The sequence below is a fragment of the Limanda limanda genome, chromosome 7 (genome assembly GCF_963576545.1).
Source record: "Limanda limanda chromosome 7, fLimLim1.1, whole genome shotgun sequence".
NCBI lineage: Eukaryota > Metazoa > Chordata > Actinopteri > Pleuronectiformes > Pleuronectidae > Limanda > Limanda limanda.
The window spans coordinates 5,911,480-5,927,567 of NC_083642.1; the positions used below are offsets into that span (position 1 = coordinate 5,911,480).

Consider the following 16,088-nt stretch of genomic DNA (forward strand, 5'->3'; position numbering starts at 1 on the left):
TATGACCGATATCCTGCTGAAAGTCGCTCCAATGTTTCTCAAAAGGTTAAACATTACTTTCTCACAGGCCATATTCTGTATAAAGGTTTTTCTTAGAAACACATAGCAGTGGAAGGTGTATTATCAGTCTTCCACATCTTAGAAATACATTTATTTCTAGCAGTCAAATAAATTGTGTTCTGCGCCTTGAGGCAACACAGACGAGTCCCTTAGGAGGATTAATCCAGGTAATCAACCTCTATTATATTTGTATTTCTAGTAAATATCCCATAATGGCATCGTTTGGGGGCATCGCTGGGACACATTTCTGAAATACTGTTCATTCATCTTGTGTGGTCGCTTTGGAAAGTTGGTTCTATGAATAATATTGAACTGTTACAGCTTCTGATACATAACACACAGAATTATGTTTGTCGACATGGAGAATGTAAATCGAAAACTCTTCACTTCTTGTCTCAGGTTCAAATTCAGAGATACGTTGATTTACATCAGCCGGTGTACAGTGGGTTTTATCCGAGCTATTTAATTCAGCTGTCTGCGATGGCTGTAAACAATTCAGTGAGAGATGTAAGAGCTGAGCTGAGACTCAATTAATTCTCCAAACAATCCCTTTCACATTTCAGACTGTCATTTAAAACCAAGTACTGGACATCCACTGACTAATAATGGGACTTGGAAACGTCAGATGATCACCAGTTATTCGGTTTATCCAGAAGGATGAATATGAATGTGTCGACAAAATGACACTCGCTCCAGCGGATCAGTACTTGTAGATTTATCTGTGTAACTGTATGTGGGAGGTTCTTTGATTGTTGTGTTGTATGTAAATGAATGTTCTTGTATTTGGTGCGTTTCTGCAGATGGAAATGAGCTGATAGCTGAAATCTGGCATGAATCATCTCTTCTCCTTTTGAGATGAATGTCTTTGTGCTTTGTCTTTGTTAAATAAAATAAAAAATGAATGAAGAGAAATTTTATGAAAAGCTTGAAATGTCAACCTCATGATTGCTCTTCAAGAAAAGTCAGCGGGTCATCAGAGCCTTTAAGATACGAGGGGCATTCAAAATTGATATTTGTATAGCCCATATTCACAAATCACAATACGCCTCATTGGGCTTTGCAAGATGTGACATCCTCTGTTCTTCACCCTGAACAAGAGTAAGGAACAAGTACCACAAAATACTTTTAACAGAAATCACAGAGAGAGTTGCTAGTTGTAATAATAAACCACGATCAGCTGCCACCATGATTCACAATCTCGATGTGTCCGCAGCAGCAATAGCAGTAACACATGTTGCCCCAAGCAATTCAATAGCTATTGAGATAGTTCAAAGACTAGTTGAAAAACTTTACTTGCTGGTATTGATTTCTGAAAAGCCAACAGATTCATTAAAGTCAGTCTTCATCCTCTGGCCACCACCAAGGTCTGGGCAAAATGTAATGGCAATTGAGCCCAGAATTGTTGAGATATTTCAACCAGGATAAAAACAGCTGAACCACAGCGGTATGATCCATAGGAGTCATGAAACCAACCAAATGAACCGATGTATTGACATGCACGTCTTAGTGTTGTGATGGAAAATGACTTCTCTCATGTTCAAGCAATCTCTCGTAACTTCCTCTCGTTCTGATCTTTCCCTGACGACTGTCGTCTCCAATAAGTCACTGCAGGGACTTGGTAGCACCGAGGTTCGCGGCCTGTGACACTAAGTTCATCTCAACGTGTCAGAGCGAGCGGCCCGAGAAGGACGAGGGCTCTGTGCCGAGGTATTAATAAGACAGCACTGCTCTTTACAGCTTTCTGACAGCCCCGCAGCCTTGGCTCCGCTCGGCGAGTGAGCCCACGCTCCCTTAAGCAGCTTTCAATGACTGTCAGTCAGCGAGCGGCGCCGCTACGAGCAAACTGCATGGGTGGGTATGATAAAGAGGGACGACACAGCGCTTCAGGTGCCGTTCAAATACTCACTACAAGGATTGGATTTACTGTGTGAATGAGGAAGACACTTTATTCTCCACGTTTTGGGCCCTTGAATTAAATGTAATCACCTGAGACAAACACATTCACTGAAAACAATCGTCGACCTGGCGCGGCTTCATTTCTTCCCTGTGAACAATTAGGACCAGGATGAAAAATGAATCTAAGCTGTCTAATGGTCTATTGCCTCAATAAGAAATAACAATCAAAAATCTTCTTTCTCCCTTTGAGCTTTATCTTAAATTACCACTTCACAGGCACATCCTGCAACATTAATATTCCATTTGAATAACACTGCGTTTTATATTCAGAGAGAAATATTCTTCAGATGTTAAATAGGATCAAAATCCACCATGACAGTGTGTTGCATCCATAAATCAACAGCCACTTTTCCCTCCTCCAGGTTCTGATTACCGCCCGACAGTCACTGATCAAGTGATTTGGAGATACACGACCCCGGGTGTGGAGCTTAGCTGTGTGTGAGTAAACTGTGGAAACTGATGTGTGGAAAAACGCACCTTACGTGAAACAGAAGGTCAAAGTGGAGGAGATAAGTGAAGTGGGGAAGGAACGAGTTGGGACTGATAAATGGGGAGGGGGGGCGGTATTTTGAGTCGTCAGTGACACTCAGAGCTTGCCAGTATTATACTGATCCCTCTCTCTCTCCCTCTCTGTCTCCCTTTCTATCTCTCTCTCTCTCTCTCTCTCTCTCTCTCTCTCTCTCTCTCTCTCTCTCTCTCTCTCTCTCCCTCTCTCTCTCCCTCTCCCTCTCCCTCTCCCTCTCCCTCTCCCTCTCCCTCTCTCTCTCCCTCTCTCTCTCTCTCCCTCTCTCCCTCCCTCCCTCCCTCCCTCTCTCTGCCTGGCCTGCCGTCACTGTGGGCTACTCGTTCTACATCGGTGGGCCACAGTGCATCTCCACAGTGATGATGGGTGCACATGCTCGTGTGAGGGACTGAGAGCGTGCCCACCTGGCCAGATGTGTGTGTGAGGGCGTGTGTGTGTGTGCGGCTCAACGAAAAAAGAACGAGGATACCTTACAACCGGACTGTTCGTTGCCTGAGCCCGGAGCAGGTTCTCTCTCTCCATCTTCTCTGTGACGGACCGAGCTCCTCTCTCCTCAGTGTCCTGCTCTCCACCTGGTCTCCATGAGTTTAACTGAGGACAGGCCACTCCTTCCTGGAAGGTAAGCAGCACAATGATGAGGGGTCCGGTTCGTTTCCATATGTAATGCAAAGTAATTTATTTTTGGATTATTGATGATAAAGCAAACACTTGATTTTTGATATTTGATGATAAGATTAAGTAGCTGACATGTTATGTCTGTAAAGGTCTGGTAGTGTATTCAGACTTTTTATTATCTTACAAGTCTAATATGACAAAATCTGATTATGTTAAAAAGGTAAGTGGTGAAGGACATTTGGTCAAGATTCAAATACTGTCTACAACATGTAAAAAGAGGTTGTTGAGGCTGTGATGCTGATGAGATGAAAGCACAGACATCACAAAGTGTGGGATCTCCAGCTGGATCAGAGATGAGATCACAGTTTTATATCTGCTTTTCTTTATCTTTAAGTCAAAGTTGAAGTCCGTAGACCAGACGTACGGCTGCTGGACACTTTTCAGCATCACTCAATTCCTGAATTGCTTTATATTGTTGTTGCCTGCACAGAAAAGTGACATTTCATTTCATCATGGGTTCCCAGTCTCGCCTCACAACGGAAAATCAATGTGTTGACAATGACTTATTAAAATGTATTGGATATTAAATCACTAAACAGAGTAAATGACCTTTAACTGAAGCTCAGAGTGAACAGATAATTAAATACAAACAGCTGCCTGAGCCGAGACATCACGGACACCGAAACATTTTGCTTTGCCGTACTCACACTGCGGTTATGTAATCTGTTTGTGTCACGAAGAGGAAGCACTCGTGGTGGAATGATGATGACACGACTTACTAGGGTGGCAGAATTGAATTTATTTATTTATTTCTGCAGTACTGTCCTTCCCACAGGCGTCTGATCCCACACATCAAAGACAATGAAAGAACCGACACTTAGAAGGCAGACCGACTCAAGCTGTACTTTACAGCATCTTGTGCAAAACAGATACGTCAAATGACCAATGAATTGTTTGCATTAGACAATTTATGATAAATTCTCTGTTGTAATCAGAAACAAAAAAGTCTGAGATGCCTCCTCCACGTAATTCATGCCACGTAAAACAGCAAATGGTTTTTAATCCTGCCCTTTACTTTACAGTAATTGGCAACAAATCCAACTAGAATTGGATTCAGTAGAGCACGTACCTCTGCTAAGACCCAGCAGTCGCTTTAAATAAGAAAAGCCAGAGGTCCAAATAACGTTTCTCGGCTGAATGTTTCCTTTCAGAAACTACTGCAGAGGTCTACATCCCTATGAAACCACATTTAAATATACTAGATTACCATTTTGGACCTGCCCAAAAAAATTGTTATCGTCAAGATTCACTCAATACTCCCTCTACAAAAAACACCCTATCTCACAATGTAAAGTAAAATCCTGGATCTGCACCAAGATTTAATTGGCTCATCCCTGACCGATAACATATCCTCACACCAAGTTTCATTGGAATCCGTCCAGCAGTGTTGGATAAATCATGCTAACTAACTAACTAACTAACAAACAAACAAATAAACAAACAAACAAGGCCCACCAGTCGCCTTAAGGCTGCTGCACACTACAGGAGAATCAGGCCAGTTCTTGGCGGGCGGTCCTCTTCCGTGTTTGTTGTTTTTCTGAAGTCACGTTCAATCACGTCAGTTCAGAAGGTGGAGGTAATGCATCTGAAAGTCGTTTGCCAACCGCCAAAGAAATGAGCTGAAGAAGAAGAATCTTTCTGAGAGATTTCAAGTCTCTGAAATCGCAACTGACAAGTGTCTGACGTTCTGGACAAACTCTCTGGTGTGTGTGTATTCTGTCTGTGATCTTCTACGTTTTTTAAAATCGGTCAAGGGATGAAAACCCTCTCGTGTGCAGCAGCCTGTATGAAACCACATTTTCAATTCCCTAGAGCCAGATTTGGATTTGGATCTGCACCAAAGTACCCACACTCGTAAATATACTGCATCTTTTCCACCAAGTTTTGTGTTAATCCGTCCAGTAGTTTTTATGTAATCCTGATATCCTTAAATCCTGTAGACTGCAGACGAAACCAAAACCTGGCAGAGGTAACGATGCTGAATTCAGATTCACATGTTAAACACCTGTACGGTGATCAGGTGAGGATTGTTTCAGTCAGGTTGTTATTATTATTATCACCACACTGCAGTGCTGGGCGCCCTAACACATCATGTCTCACACTTTGTCTCACGTGATCATTCTCCCCAGTCGTTACATAAGATATGTCACATCACGCCCTGAAATGGTTTGCGAGCGGAGCCTCCAGCCACTGTTTGTCACACTGCTAAGACATGATGTCAATATTGTGCCGTGGTGGCGTTCGCTTTCACTGTCAGTGTCAGTCACTCTCAGATGAGGAGGCAGTGACACAACGCGAAGGTGAACACAGTCAGTCTCAAACCCTTTAAAGCTAAAATGTCACAGATTTGTTTAGTTGCGGATTAAACGGGTAAAAACTCAAAGATTTGCTGCTTTTCTTTGTCATTTATAATAGTGAAGAAAATGGATGAAACAATCAATCTGAAGAATAGTTGTCTAATACAGATAATTATTATAATAAAATAACAATTAGATGTTAAAAAAATACATTTTAATGTCATCTGCACTTTGGTCAGCTTCAAATCGCGAATAAATACAAGTAAATAAGTCAATATCATGAAGGTCACCATGGGATATTAGCTGGAATGTATTTGCTAAGATGTTTTAAAACCATAGGAGCATAAATATTAATATCAAAAGTCAAATAGTCCCTTGAAATGCACCAGTGAAAAAGGATGGGGTCAACCCAAGCAGACAAGATCCAACGTGACACTTTACATTCAGAAAAACAGTATTTTATGATTCATAACGGGCACAGACGCTGTTATGTCACAATGATGATGCGCTGGAGGCTGTTTTTTCTTCAGCTATAATCATTAATATTAACATTATGTTCTGCATGAGACACGTATGGGCTGAAAGTAAAATGTCGTATTAAATGGATGGAAACAATTACGATTAGTCAGACTTTACATAATGATATTCAAGAAACATCAGTTTTCACTGGGTAAGAACCTCAGGGAGTTCAGATTCTGTATATTCAGGGGTCAAGTGAGAACACGAGTCACAGGATTGAGCTGTGCCACTGCCTGTCAATCTCTCAAAATCATGCAGACAGACACTGGACCTGTCACCGCATGAGCTCATGCATGTGGCCGCACTGGCCTTGCACTTCCACACCTCGACCTGCCTGTCAGCCCTTAAATGACGGCAGACATTTAATGGTTCTGAGTGACAGGCATCACATGAGACACGTGATTTAAATGACGTGCAGCTGGAAAAACCCCGTCACAAGTCTATAGATCACCTGCCATCATGACGACAGCAGTGAACTGCATGAGGATCAATTTAAAACATTTCCCTCACAGTCAAAATGTCTCCAAAGACAAAGAAAACCTGAGTTAATGAGTCGGTGGCAAGTGAGGATAAGGTTGAAATGTTCATCAAGAATTAAATCGTGGGGGTTTACCCGACACCAGCATCATCTGGAGGTCAGTGTCGCCGTCTCAGAGGCTCCCAGTTAATCTCAGCTGAACAGATGAGTTCTTCGGCCGGGCTCAGAGAAATGATAATAGCAGTGTCACAGTTTAGCCAGACTCAAAATACCCAATCTGTCAGAGCGCACCAGAGGCACAGTTCAGCTGGTGAGGCCGTCCCCGGCTCTTTGTGTCTGCCGCCTCCTCTTGATTAAAACATTCACACAGAACAGGGCTGAGCAGGGAGGCTCCGACAGGTTTGGACACAGAACGACTTCAGCTGTGGTCGAAATGACAAATAAACAGTCTGTCTGTGTTACTGTGTTAATGAGAGGCACCTTGAGGTAAAGCTGGGTATTAGAACTATAAGAATAATTAATCAGCAACACAACAACACTTTAACATTTACCAATATGATGCTTATAAATCACACCAGCTGACAACTGAAGATTTCTGTCATAATACATTTTTTGGCCAAATCACCCAAAAGCATCCCCCTGCACATGCTGCATATACCTCAATCAGTGAATAACATTTCTATATTGTAATAATGACATTTCATAATGACGTCATCATGAGGTCATTAACACAATACGATGACAAATGAGTCCTTAAGTTATATATGGATTGCTTCTATAATGTTATTGGTAGCAACAGTTGTTATACGGCTTCATTTCCTGATTTCATTGTGATGTCATCATGTCATCATTAATCCAACATTCAAGTAGACAAAAACATGTTTTTCCAGTCCACCGTGACCTTGAACTTTGACCTTTGACCACCCAAAATGTAATCAGTTCATCAATGTGTCCAAGTGATCATGTTTGCCACATTTGAAACGATGCTCTTCCTGAGATATTACATTCAAAAGATAAACTCTGAATGTAACCTTGGGAATCTAAATGACGGGGAATACGTTTAATCGATGGGAGAATCCTTAATGTGCTGACACAGCAGTGGACTTGAGTGGCACTAAAACTGGTCTTAACGACTTCACTCTGCCGAGGCTCCTCCACTCAGACCGACTAGACGTTTCCTAATTGACTGGCGTGCACGCTTGCATAGTAACGAAGCCTCATTCCTTATCCTGTGTGACTGCTTAAGACCTTGAGAGTCAATATTGCTTCTGCGTCATCTCGGACAGCGCTTCAAATTTTGCTCCAGATTCGTCTCCGCGTACCATTTTCCCTCCTCGGATTTCATTTCATTTCTCCTTCCTCCATCGAGCAGAGCGATGCTGTGAATAGCAATCATCTTCTTGTTCGTAGGAAGCTGAGAAGAAGATACTGATTGCCTAGATTACGAGTGTGGCTCATAACAGGGAGTAAGAGTGTCTCAAACTGATGCTTAAACTCCAGCTGAGGACACGGGTAGGAGTCTTCTATTAGGTGAATTTCTCCCTGAATTTCTCCGTCCAGGCAGAACGACCACACTCGCTCGTTGCATCTTTGCCACTCCTCCGTGTGTCGTCTGAGGACAAACCTGCAATTTCACCATCTTTCCTTTTTTTTTTTACCCAGCAAATTTGACTGTACATTATCCAAATCCTAGCTGTGTTTGTTGTGAGGCTTCTAATCTCTCATCTCACCGTCCTGTTGTAAATCCTGAAAGGCACAGTCTTTCAAATTCTTTCCATCTGTCAATCCTGCTTGAATTGTCCTCATCTTTTGTGGAGGATTATTTTTATCTAAAGAAAAAAAGAAAAAGAAAAAGCTTTTTCATTAATTTCTACAGTTGATCCTGCAGGCAGCAACAGGGACAGTGACAAAGAACAGCTTGAACTTTACAATCATAGAGCAGATTTAAGATGCTTTAGAAACAAAACTGGACAAATGTTCAAACACTGACCTCAGGCAGTAATTCAACACGGCCCAATTCTCTCCTTGTGAAATCACATTTGAATTCACAGGGTTTTTGTATTTTGAATCGGCACCAAATTGCACAGACTCATAAATATAACTCTAAGCCCCTAAACAAGCCTATTTCATTCGGGCAAAATGCATGAATCATTCTCTTAGAAATCAATGGAAAGTGAAATTCCGAGATCCTCCCCCTGATCCTGATCAGCATCGAAAATGTAGTCGGCTCTTTCCTGTTCTAATTTGAATCCTTCCACTAAGTTTCGTGGCAATCGGCCAAGTAGTTTTTGCAAAATCCTGCCAACTAACCAACAAACGCAAATGAAAACATAACCTCATTGTAGGAGGGAACAATACATTTGCTCCTTTTGAGTGTTTTCAGTTCTGCTGCAACTCTAAGTTCTTGTAAATCAAGAGAGTCTCCATTTTTGCTATTTATTACATCAAACAATTACTAATTTTTTACAGTGCACTTTTCTCTATAACTCAATTTGTTTCTTTTCTGTATCGTCTCATGTGGCTTTAACATTTAGTCACAAAGCCTTTTATTATTTTAAGTAAAGCACTTATGATAAATGTGTCATGCAAATACACTTGTCTTGCCTTTTCATTCTAGCTGTCAACATCTCCAGTGAAGTATCGAGTGTCTGCAAATTCATCGATCACTGCATGGTGTGCAATTAATGTGTGTGTGTGCTAATGTTGACATTTCAGATGGGAAATGCTTCAGACACATCTGCTGCGTTTGCCTCCACCATCTCCAAGGAGCACGACTTCTTCATGGGTTCCATCTACAGCGTCTTTTGTAAGTCTACATCCAACATTTGAACCTCTGCAATGTTGATCCTCCGCTGTCTCTTCACATGTGTGACCCGTCTGAACAATCTCTTCGTTCTTTTTTTTGTTATTTAGGTGTACTGTCCCTCATGGGAAACTGCATTCTGCTACTTGTTGCGTATCACAAGCGGTCGACCTTGAAGCCGGCAGAGTTCTTCATAATCAATCTCTCTATCAGTGACCTTGGGATGACGCTGTCTTTATTCCCCTTGGCAATACCATCATGTTTTTCACACAGGTACCCTCCGGTCTCTCTTTTCTAAAATCTCAATGTCAATCTAAATTGTCATTGAACAATAATTAGCAACCACTGGCTATAATAAAAATAAAACTGGGTTCATCTTTAGCCCACCCCCCCACCCCTCCTCCTCCCACCAGGTTTCAATAGAATCCGTTGCTGAATTTTTGTATAATCCTGCTGACAGTCAGACAAACAGTAAAGAAAACCTAATCTCCCTTATCAGAGGTAATGAAGATGATCATGAGCTGCAGCCCTGGTCTCCATCACCCCTCCCCCCCCCCCTCTGTGCACACAGGTGGCTGTTTGGAGAAATGACCTGTCAGCTCTACGCCATGTGCGGAGTTCTGTTTGGTCTGTGCAGCTTGACCAACCTCACCGCCCTCTCCTTAGTCTGCTGCCTTAAGGTCTGCTTCCCAAACCACGGTGAGCGGATGTCGAACTGAACCCATGAGCACGTTGTTGCCAACACAAAAAAACAACCACAATAACTACAAAAGCATCTTTTCTTTCTCCTGTCTGCTCAGGTAACAAGTTCTCCTCCTCACATGCCCGCCTCCTGGTGGTTGGAGTGTGGTGCTACGCGTCTGTGTTTGCCGTGGGGCCCCTGGCACAGTGGGGACATTACAGTGCCGAGCCCTACGGCACAGCCTGCTGCATCGACTGGCATGCACCCAACCACGAGCTTTCAGCTTTGTCTTACATCGTCTGCCTTTTCCTGTTTTGCTATGCACTGCCCTGCACCGTCATCTTCCTCTCCTACACCTTCATCCTGCTGACAGTGCGGGGCTCGCGTCAGGCCGTCCAGCAGCATGTGTCACCGCAGACCAAGACCACCAATGCACACGCTCTCATTGTCAAGGTCAGAGAATACGAGTGTGTGTCGCTGCAGCATCCCTGACTTCAGGTTTTGCAGTTTTCGGCGTATAAAGAGCTTTCTAATCTGTTTATGTCTGTAATCCTAAATAAGGGGATGATACTAAATATTTCCAGCTTTACTTTTCCACTGATGTGACACTAAACTCTTCTGCATGACTTGTTTGTGTGTTTCTGTGCTTCTTGTGTTTAGCTGTCAGTAGCAGTGTGTATCGGCTTCCTGGGCGCCTGGACCCCATATGCTGCTGTGGCCATGTGGGCGGCTTTCGGAGACGCCACACGAGTTCCTCCTGCAGCCTTCGCCCTGGCCGCCATCTTCGCCAAATCTTCCACCATCTACAACCCTGTGGTCTACCTGCTGTGCAAACCCAACTTCCGCGAGTGCCTCTACAGAGACACGTCCATGTTACGACAGAGGATCTACAAAGGAAGTCCCCAGTCGAATCCGAGAGAACGCCTGGAATCTAACTCGCAGCACAATAAGGAGACGTGCATATCCACGCGGTTCTCAAACGGACAGCCAGAGAGCTACGGGGCGTGTCTGCACTGCACTGAGAACGCAGCGCTGGGCCACGTGACACCGGCCCAGAGAACCGCCAGCATCCTGACTGGCTCCACCTGCAGAGAGGTGACAGTCAGCCAGCTCTCAGCCTCACCACAGGCGGACTTCCTATAGAATGAAGACAAACCAGAGCTGCTCAAACAGACAGCAAAACAACAACAGCCTGCACAACTTTAACTATGTGTGTGTCACCAGGACTTTACAGCATGACAACACTTACAAGGAACTTCAATGTGGCCCGAGATTCCCATAAATTAATTATGTGCTCTCATCTTCAGAGGAGTTATGCCACAGAAAATGTATAATATTCAGAAGCCTTCCTCTGTGTTGCCTCATGTCCCGATTCTTTCTACTGCACTGTAACTCAACAGGATTCTGCAGGAGCAGAAAATGAGACAAGAGGACTCCTGCTGGCTTCAAGGTTCATGAGGCGAATGAGCAACACAGCTGCTCTCTGTTCAAAGTTCTGAAAGTACCGAGAATCTTTCACAAACAGCAGGAACATAGAGCTCAACGTGAGGATAATTAGTGTTTAATAACTGGTGCACACAAAACAAATAAGGAAAAGGATCCATAGAATTGAGGTGAAGAAATTGTTTGCAGCCGTTCTTGTGATTGCAGGACTAACAGAATAATATGCAACAAATCAAAATCCAGTTTTATAAAAGAAATGTAACTACCTGTATGTGTTAACGATGTTTAACTGGTTCTGAACCTAAAATGATTTTGCATCAAACTGCTGTAGACTTGAGTTTCTATGGATGTCTGGAATCTACTGCAATGTCAATGTCAAATTTATTTATATAGCACATTTAAAAGAACTTGACAAAACAAAACTTACCGGAAAATATTTGAACATAAATCAGTGTGATAGGAACCTCTTTGAGGAAAGTTTATTAAATGTGCACTTTGACTCTAGCTTCTCCTTTGGGGAGCTGTCATGTGGTGAGGAATGAATCAATAAACATTAGCAGCCACTTCAAACCTACAGGGTCCAAGTGATTCAGTATCTGTCATGAAGTCGAGGCTCGACTGTGCCACGTCGCCCATGGTTACTCAGTCTGATAAAACCGTAGACATTAACACATTTCTGGGGGAAATCGAACCTGACGAAAGACTAGAATAAGTTTAACAAGGTTAATTTCCCCTCATGTTTAAGAATTAGTCCTGAAAGAGATTCAGACGTACGTTGTTGGACCCCTCTCCTCCGCAGACCACTTGGGTGCAAATCTTAAATTAACCCGGATTAGACCTTAGTAGATAAATATTAAATGGGCTCATGTTCTGTAAAAAAAATGAAAAACTGCATTTACTCAAATTGACTTGTATTTTAGGACCATTAGTACTTTTTTAAAACAGGAAACAAAGGAAGCAGATGAAGTTCTACTGTCTTTTTTAAAAGAAATGTCAAAAATGGATTTCCAAAGTAGGTGGAAATATTGACAGATATTCAATTCCGTTTTTCTGTGGTACTGTGCTGTGTGGCTTCATGTTTATATGTAAAGCAAAAAAGTACTCTGTCTTATGCAGCTATATTTGATGAATTAAAAAAACATTCATAACAGGTCTTGTCAGATTGATTTGGAATTCCAGCCTGTTTTCAAACTAGAGGGAGGTCAAGGGTTTTTTAGACATCAAACAAATTATAAAAGGAAAATATGATTTAGATGAATAAAATACACCTGAGTGATTCCTTTTCATGTCTAACTTTGGAAGATGTTCATTAGCTTCAGGGCACACCACGTTCAAAACTAATTTGCAAACTAATTTTCTACACTGGAGAGAATTGGCCTGATTGGCAGCACCTTGGTGTGGTGGGTTTAAAACTCCTGGGCTAGTGTGCCACACTTCAAAAGGCTGAAACACATCTCACTTGATTTTTTAATTAACAAAAAAGGAAACATGAAACAGATCCACGTCATATTCCAGCTGTTCATAGATATCAGCAACGACACATGCAGATTATTTTTTATAAATATCTCTAAATTATTATACCCAAATTTGAAAAGTTCTTCCCTGAGCCATACTAAATCCTGGAACCAAGTTCTGCAGTAAACTTTTGATGAAAATCCATTCAGTATTTTTATCGTAATCTTGCTTAAAATCCAACAAATGAACAGAGCCAACAGAGAACTTAACTATTCATCACCGTTTAATTATTTGTCTCCATATGTGTCTGTCTGTTGGTTTAATACTCTTGGTACAACAGTTATTCTGCAATGTAAACAATAAACAACCATCCGAACAACTAATAAGATGTTTAAATTGATGTCTCACCATATTGGAAGCTGATTCTGGGCAGACGCTCTTGAGTAGTACGTCTATTTTAGTGCGGCTCTATCTTATCTTTGTTTGTTTGCCAATGAGACTTTTATTTTTTTTTCAGAGGAGCATCTTTGAGCACACTGGCCGAAATCATGATGACAGCAAAGCTACAGCTGGGGGGGGCTGCCAACCCTTTGAAGATAATATGCATGTGCATCCAAAAAGCACATAGAAAAAAGCCCATCGGGTGTTGAATCTTGGAAACACAAAACTTTAATATGTATATCTATATCTACCGAAGTGATCCGCCAATATAAGTGCAAGAGGAAATAAATAAAAAACCCTCCAGTCAGCAGGGAGCCCCGGCAAATAGGGATGCATGACATTGACTTTCATGCACAATAGTCTATTTTCCCCTGGTTAAACAAAGGCCTGGAGGATCAGATTTCCACTGGCAACACAACAGAGAAGCATTGAGACAATTAACTAATGACTAGTTAGATACAATTAACTGGTATGGCACAAAATATTTAGAGACTTTGGCAGAATAATCAAAAACAGTTATCAAAACTTGCAAACTTTATCTAAATCAACTATTTACCTCGTCCATTAGTTTTTTATTTATGGGATTCTAGATCAGACATTTTTGTATTTAAAAGATGGATTAATAGATTTATAAAGACAGATGGAAACAGATGGAGTGAAAGTTTACTCAGCACAGCACCTGCACATAAACCAGCTTCAATTCAAATTCCCTTCAGAGATTATAACAGTGGAGCTCATACAGCAAAAAATATAAAAATTATTCTCCTGCTCCTTTGTTCCTCATCTTATTTCTCATCTGATTTGACTCTTTACAGACCCAGTCTCCTTCTCTCTATATATATATCCTTGGTTTTTCTCTCACTCTTATGAAAAGCAGACCTTGATTTGCAGAACTGGCTGTTCTTATACTGCTGAACCACCTTGGACATGAAGTCCCGCAAAACACAAAACCATTTGGCCTTCTTCAATTCTCTCGCTCTCTTTGAGAAAAAGAGAAAGAGAGAGAGAGAGCGAGAGCGAGAGCGAGAGCGAGAGCGAGAGCGAGAGAGAGAGAGAGAGAGAGAGAGAGAGAGAGAGAGAGAGAGAGAGAGATAGAGAGACTAAACGACGTATAGCTGAAACGTCCACAGTCGTATCTAGCAGGTTCACGCTCACACTCTCTAATCAAAGTGAATCTAGTTATGATGCATGGAAACAAATGATGAAATAATCTGTTTAATGTTCGAAACTTATTAAAAAATCCATACACCTGTGTTATTTTGCATTGCCTGTACCTAAAACCTATGATATGGATCTGAAAATATTAGACTATCATCAGTCCATTGAGAGAAAAGTATTTTGATAATTGACTGTCATGTTTAACAAACATTTTATAGTTTAAACATCAGAATTTAGAGGATTTTCGTCATTTTAACTGGTTTAAACATTGCAAACTGAACATCTTTGTGTTCTAGATAAAAAAAAAACACTTCATGAAGGGGACATTTTTTAAGCCAAACATGTATCGAATTACAATGAACAGATAACAAGTTCACATTTAAACACAGATTATAAGCAGCCCAGTCTTAAAAATACTTACATATTCTAATTTATATTAAAGATGTGTAGAAGGCCTCACTGTGTTTCTGAGTCAGTATCTCAGTGACTACCTGTTTATGCCCTGACGCCCTCTAGTGCATATAAATGGAAAAACTAGTGAACAGGTTTACGTGCATGTGTCAAACTGACCTTCTTCTCTGGGAAGTTTCTTTTAAAAGCTGTGGTTTGAACTTCTCTTCTCCTGAGCTCTTGAGCACCTGGAGTTCATGGATAGACTGCAACAACAAGACAAGAGATATTAAAAAGACATTTTTCATACTTAAACAATCTGGAATGAGATCCCCGATCACATTTAATACAAACACAGAGTCTGGCCCACAGCTGGAAACAAGGTATCTGTCATTTGAGTGCTGGACTTATTGAACTATATCAATATCCATCACTTCTCTCATGTCACAATGTGTCACCTGGAAAATGAGTCATAAGACAAAGATATTAAGATAAGATAAGATAAATACAAAGAAAAGACAAATATAACACAAAATAAAGATAAGATAAGATAATTATCAGATAAAGATTTAAAGATAAGATAAAAGAAAAATATATAGAAAAGAAAAAGATAAGTTTAGATAAGATAAAGAAAAAGATGAGCTAGGAGAAGATAAGATAAGATAAATATAAAGAAAAGAAAAGAAAAGAAAAGAAAAGAAAAGAAAAGAAAAGAAAAGAAAAGAAAAGAAAAGAAAAGAAAAATATAAGATAAGATAAAGACAGGGATAAAAATCAATATAAATATCAGGAAAAGAAAAAGATAACTTTAGATGAAGATAAGTTAGGAGAAAAAAAAGAAAATGATAAGTTAAGAACAATTTAAGATAAGTTAAAACTTTATTGATCCAGCAGCAGACAAGTCCGAACGAGGTAAAAAATATAAAAGTATGTAATTTGTATGAAGTTGTGAACAAACAGACTCACACATAGCGTCAATGTGACACTTTCTTATAATAATAATAATATTAAAGCTCCATAAACCCGCTTATAAATACGTCACAGGAAGTAGACGCTCCTCGACAGCACCGAACTTCACCTGTTTTTAACTTTCCCCTTCAGCGTAAAATACATGTATCGACAGTTGTCATCACACGCAGCACCACACAACAAACATGGGACAAAACACACATAATACGGCGGGTTTACTTTTACAAAATACGAACTAA

General features: G+C 41.0%; 1 protein-coding gene across 1 annotated transcript; it reads left to right on the forward strand.

Annotated features, from left to right (window-relative positions):
- The first annotated feature begins 9,223 nt into the window (after positions 1-9,223).
- opn7d (opsin 7, group member d) lies at positions 9,224-11,136 on the forward strand. The gene is made up of 5 exons (XM_061074286.1): positions 9,224-9,314; positions 9,422-9,584; positions 9,883-10,010; positions 10,112-10,446; positions 10,654-11,136. The coding sequence occupies exons 1-5, from the start codon at positions 9,224-9,226 to the stop codon at positions 11,134-11,136; spliced, it is 1,200 nt and encodes a 399-aa protein (XP_060930269.1).
- The last annotated feature ends 4,952 nt before the right edge of the window (positions 11,137-16,088 follow it).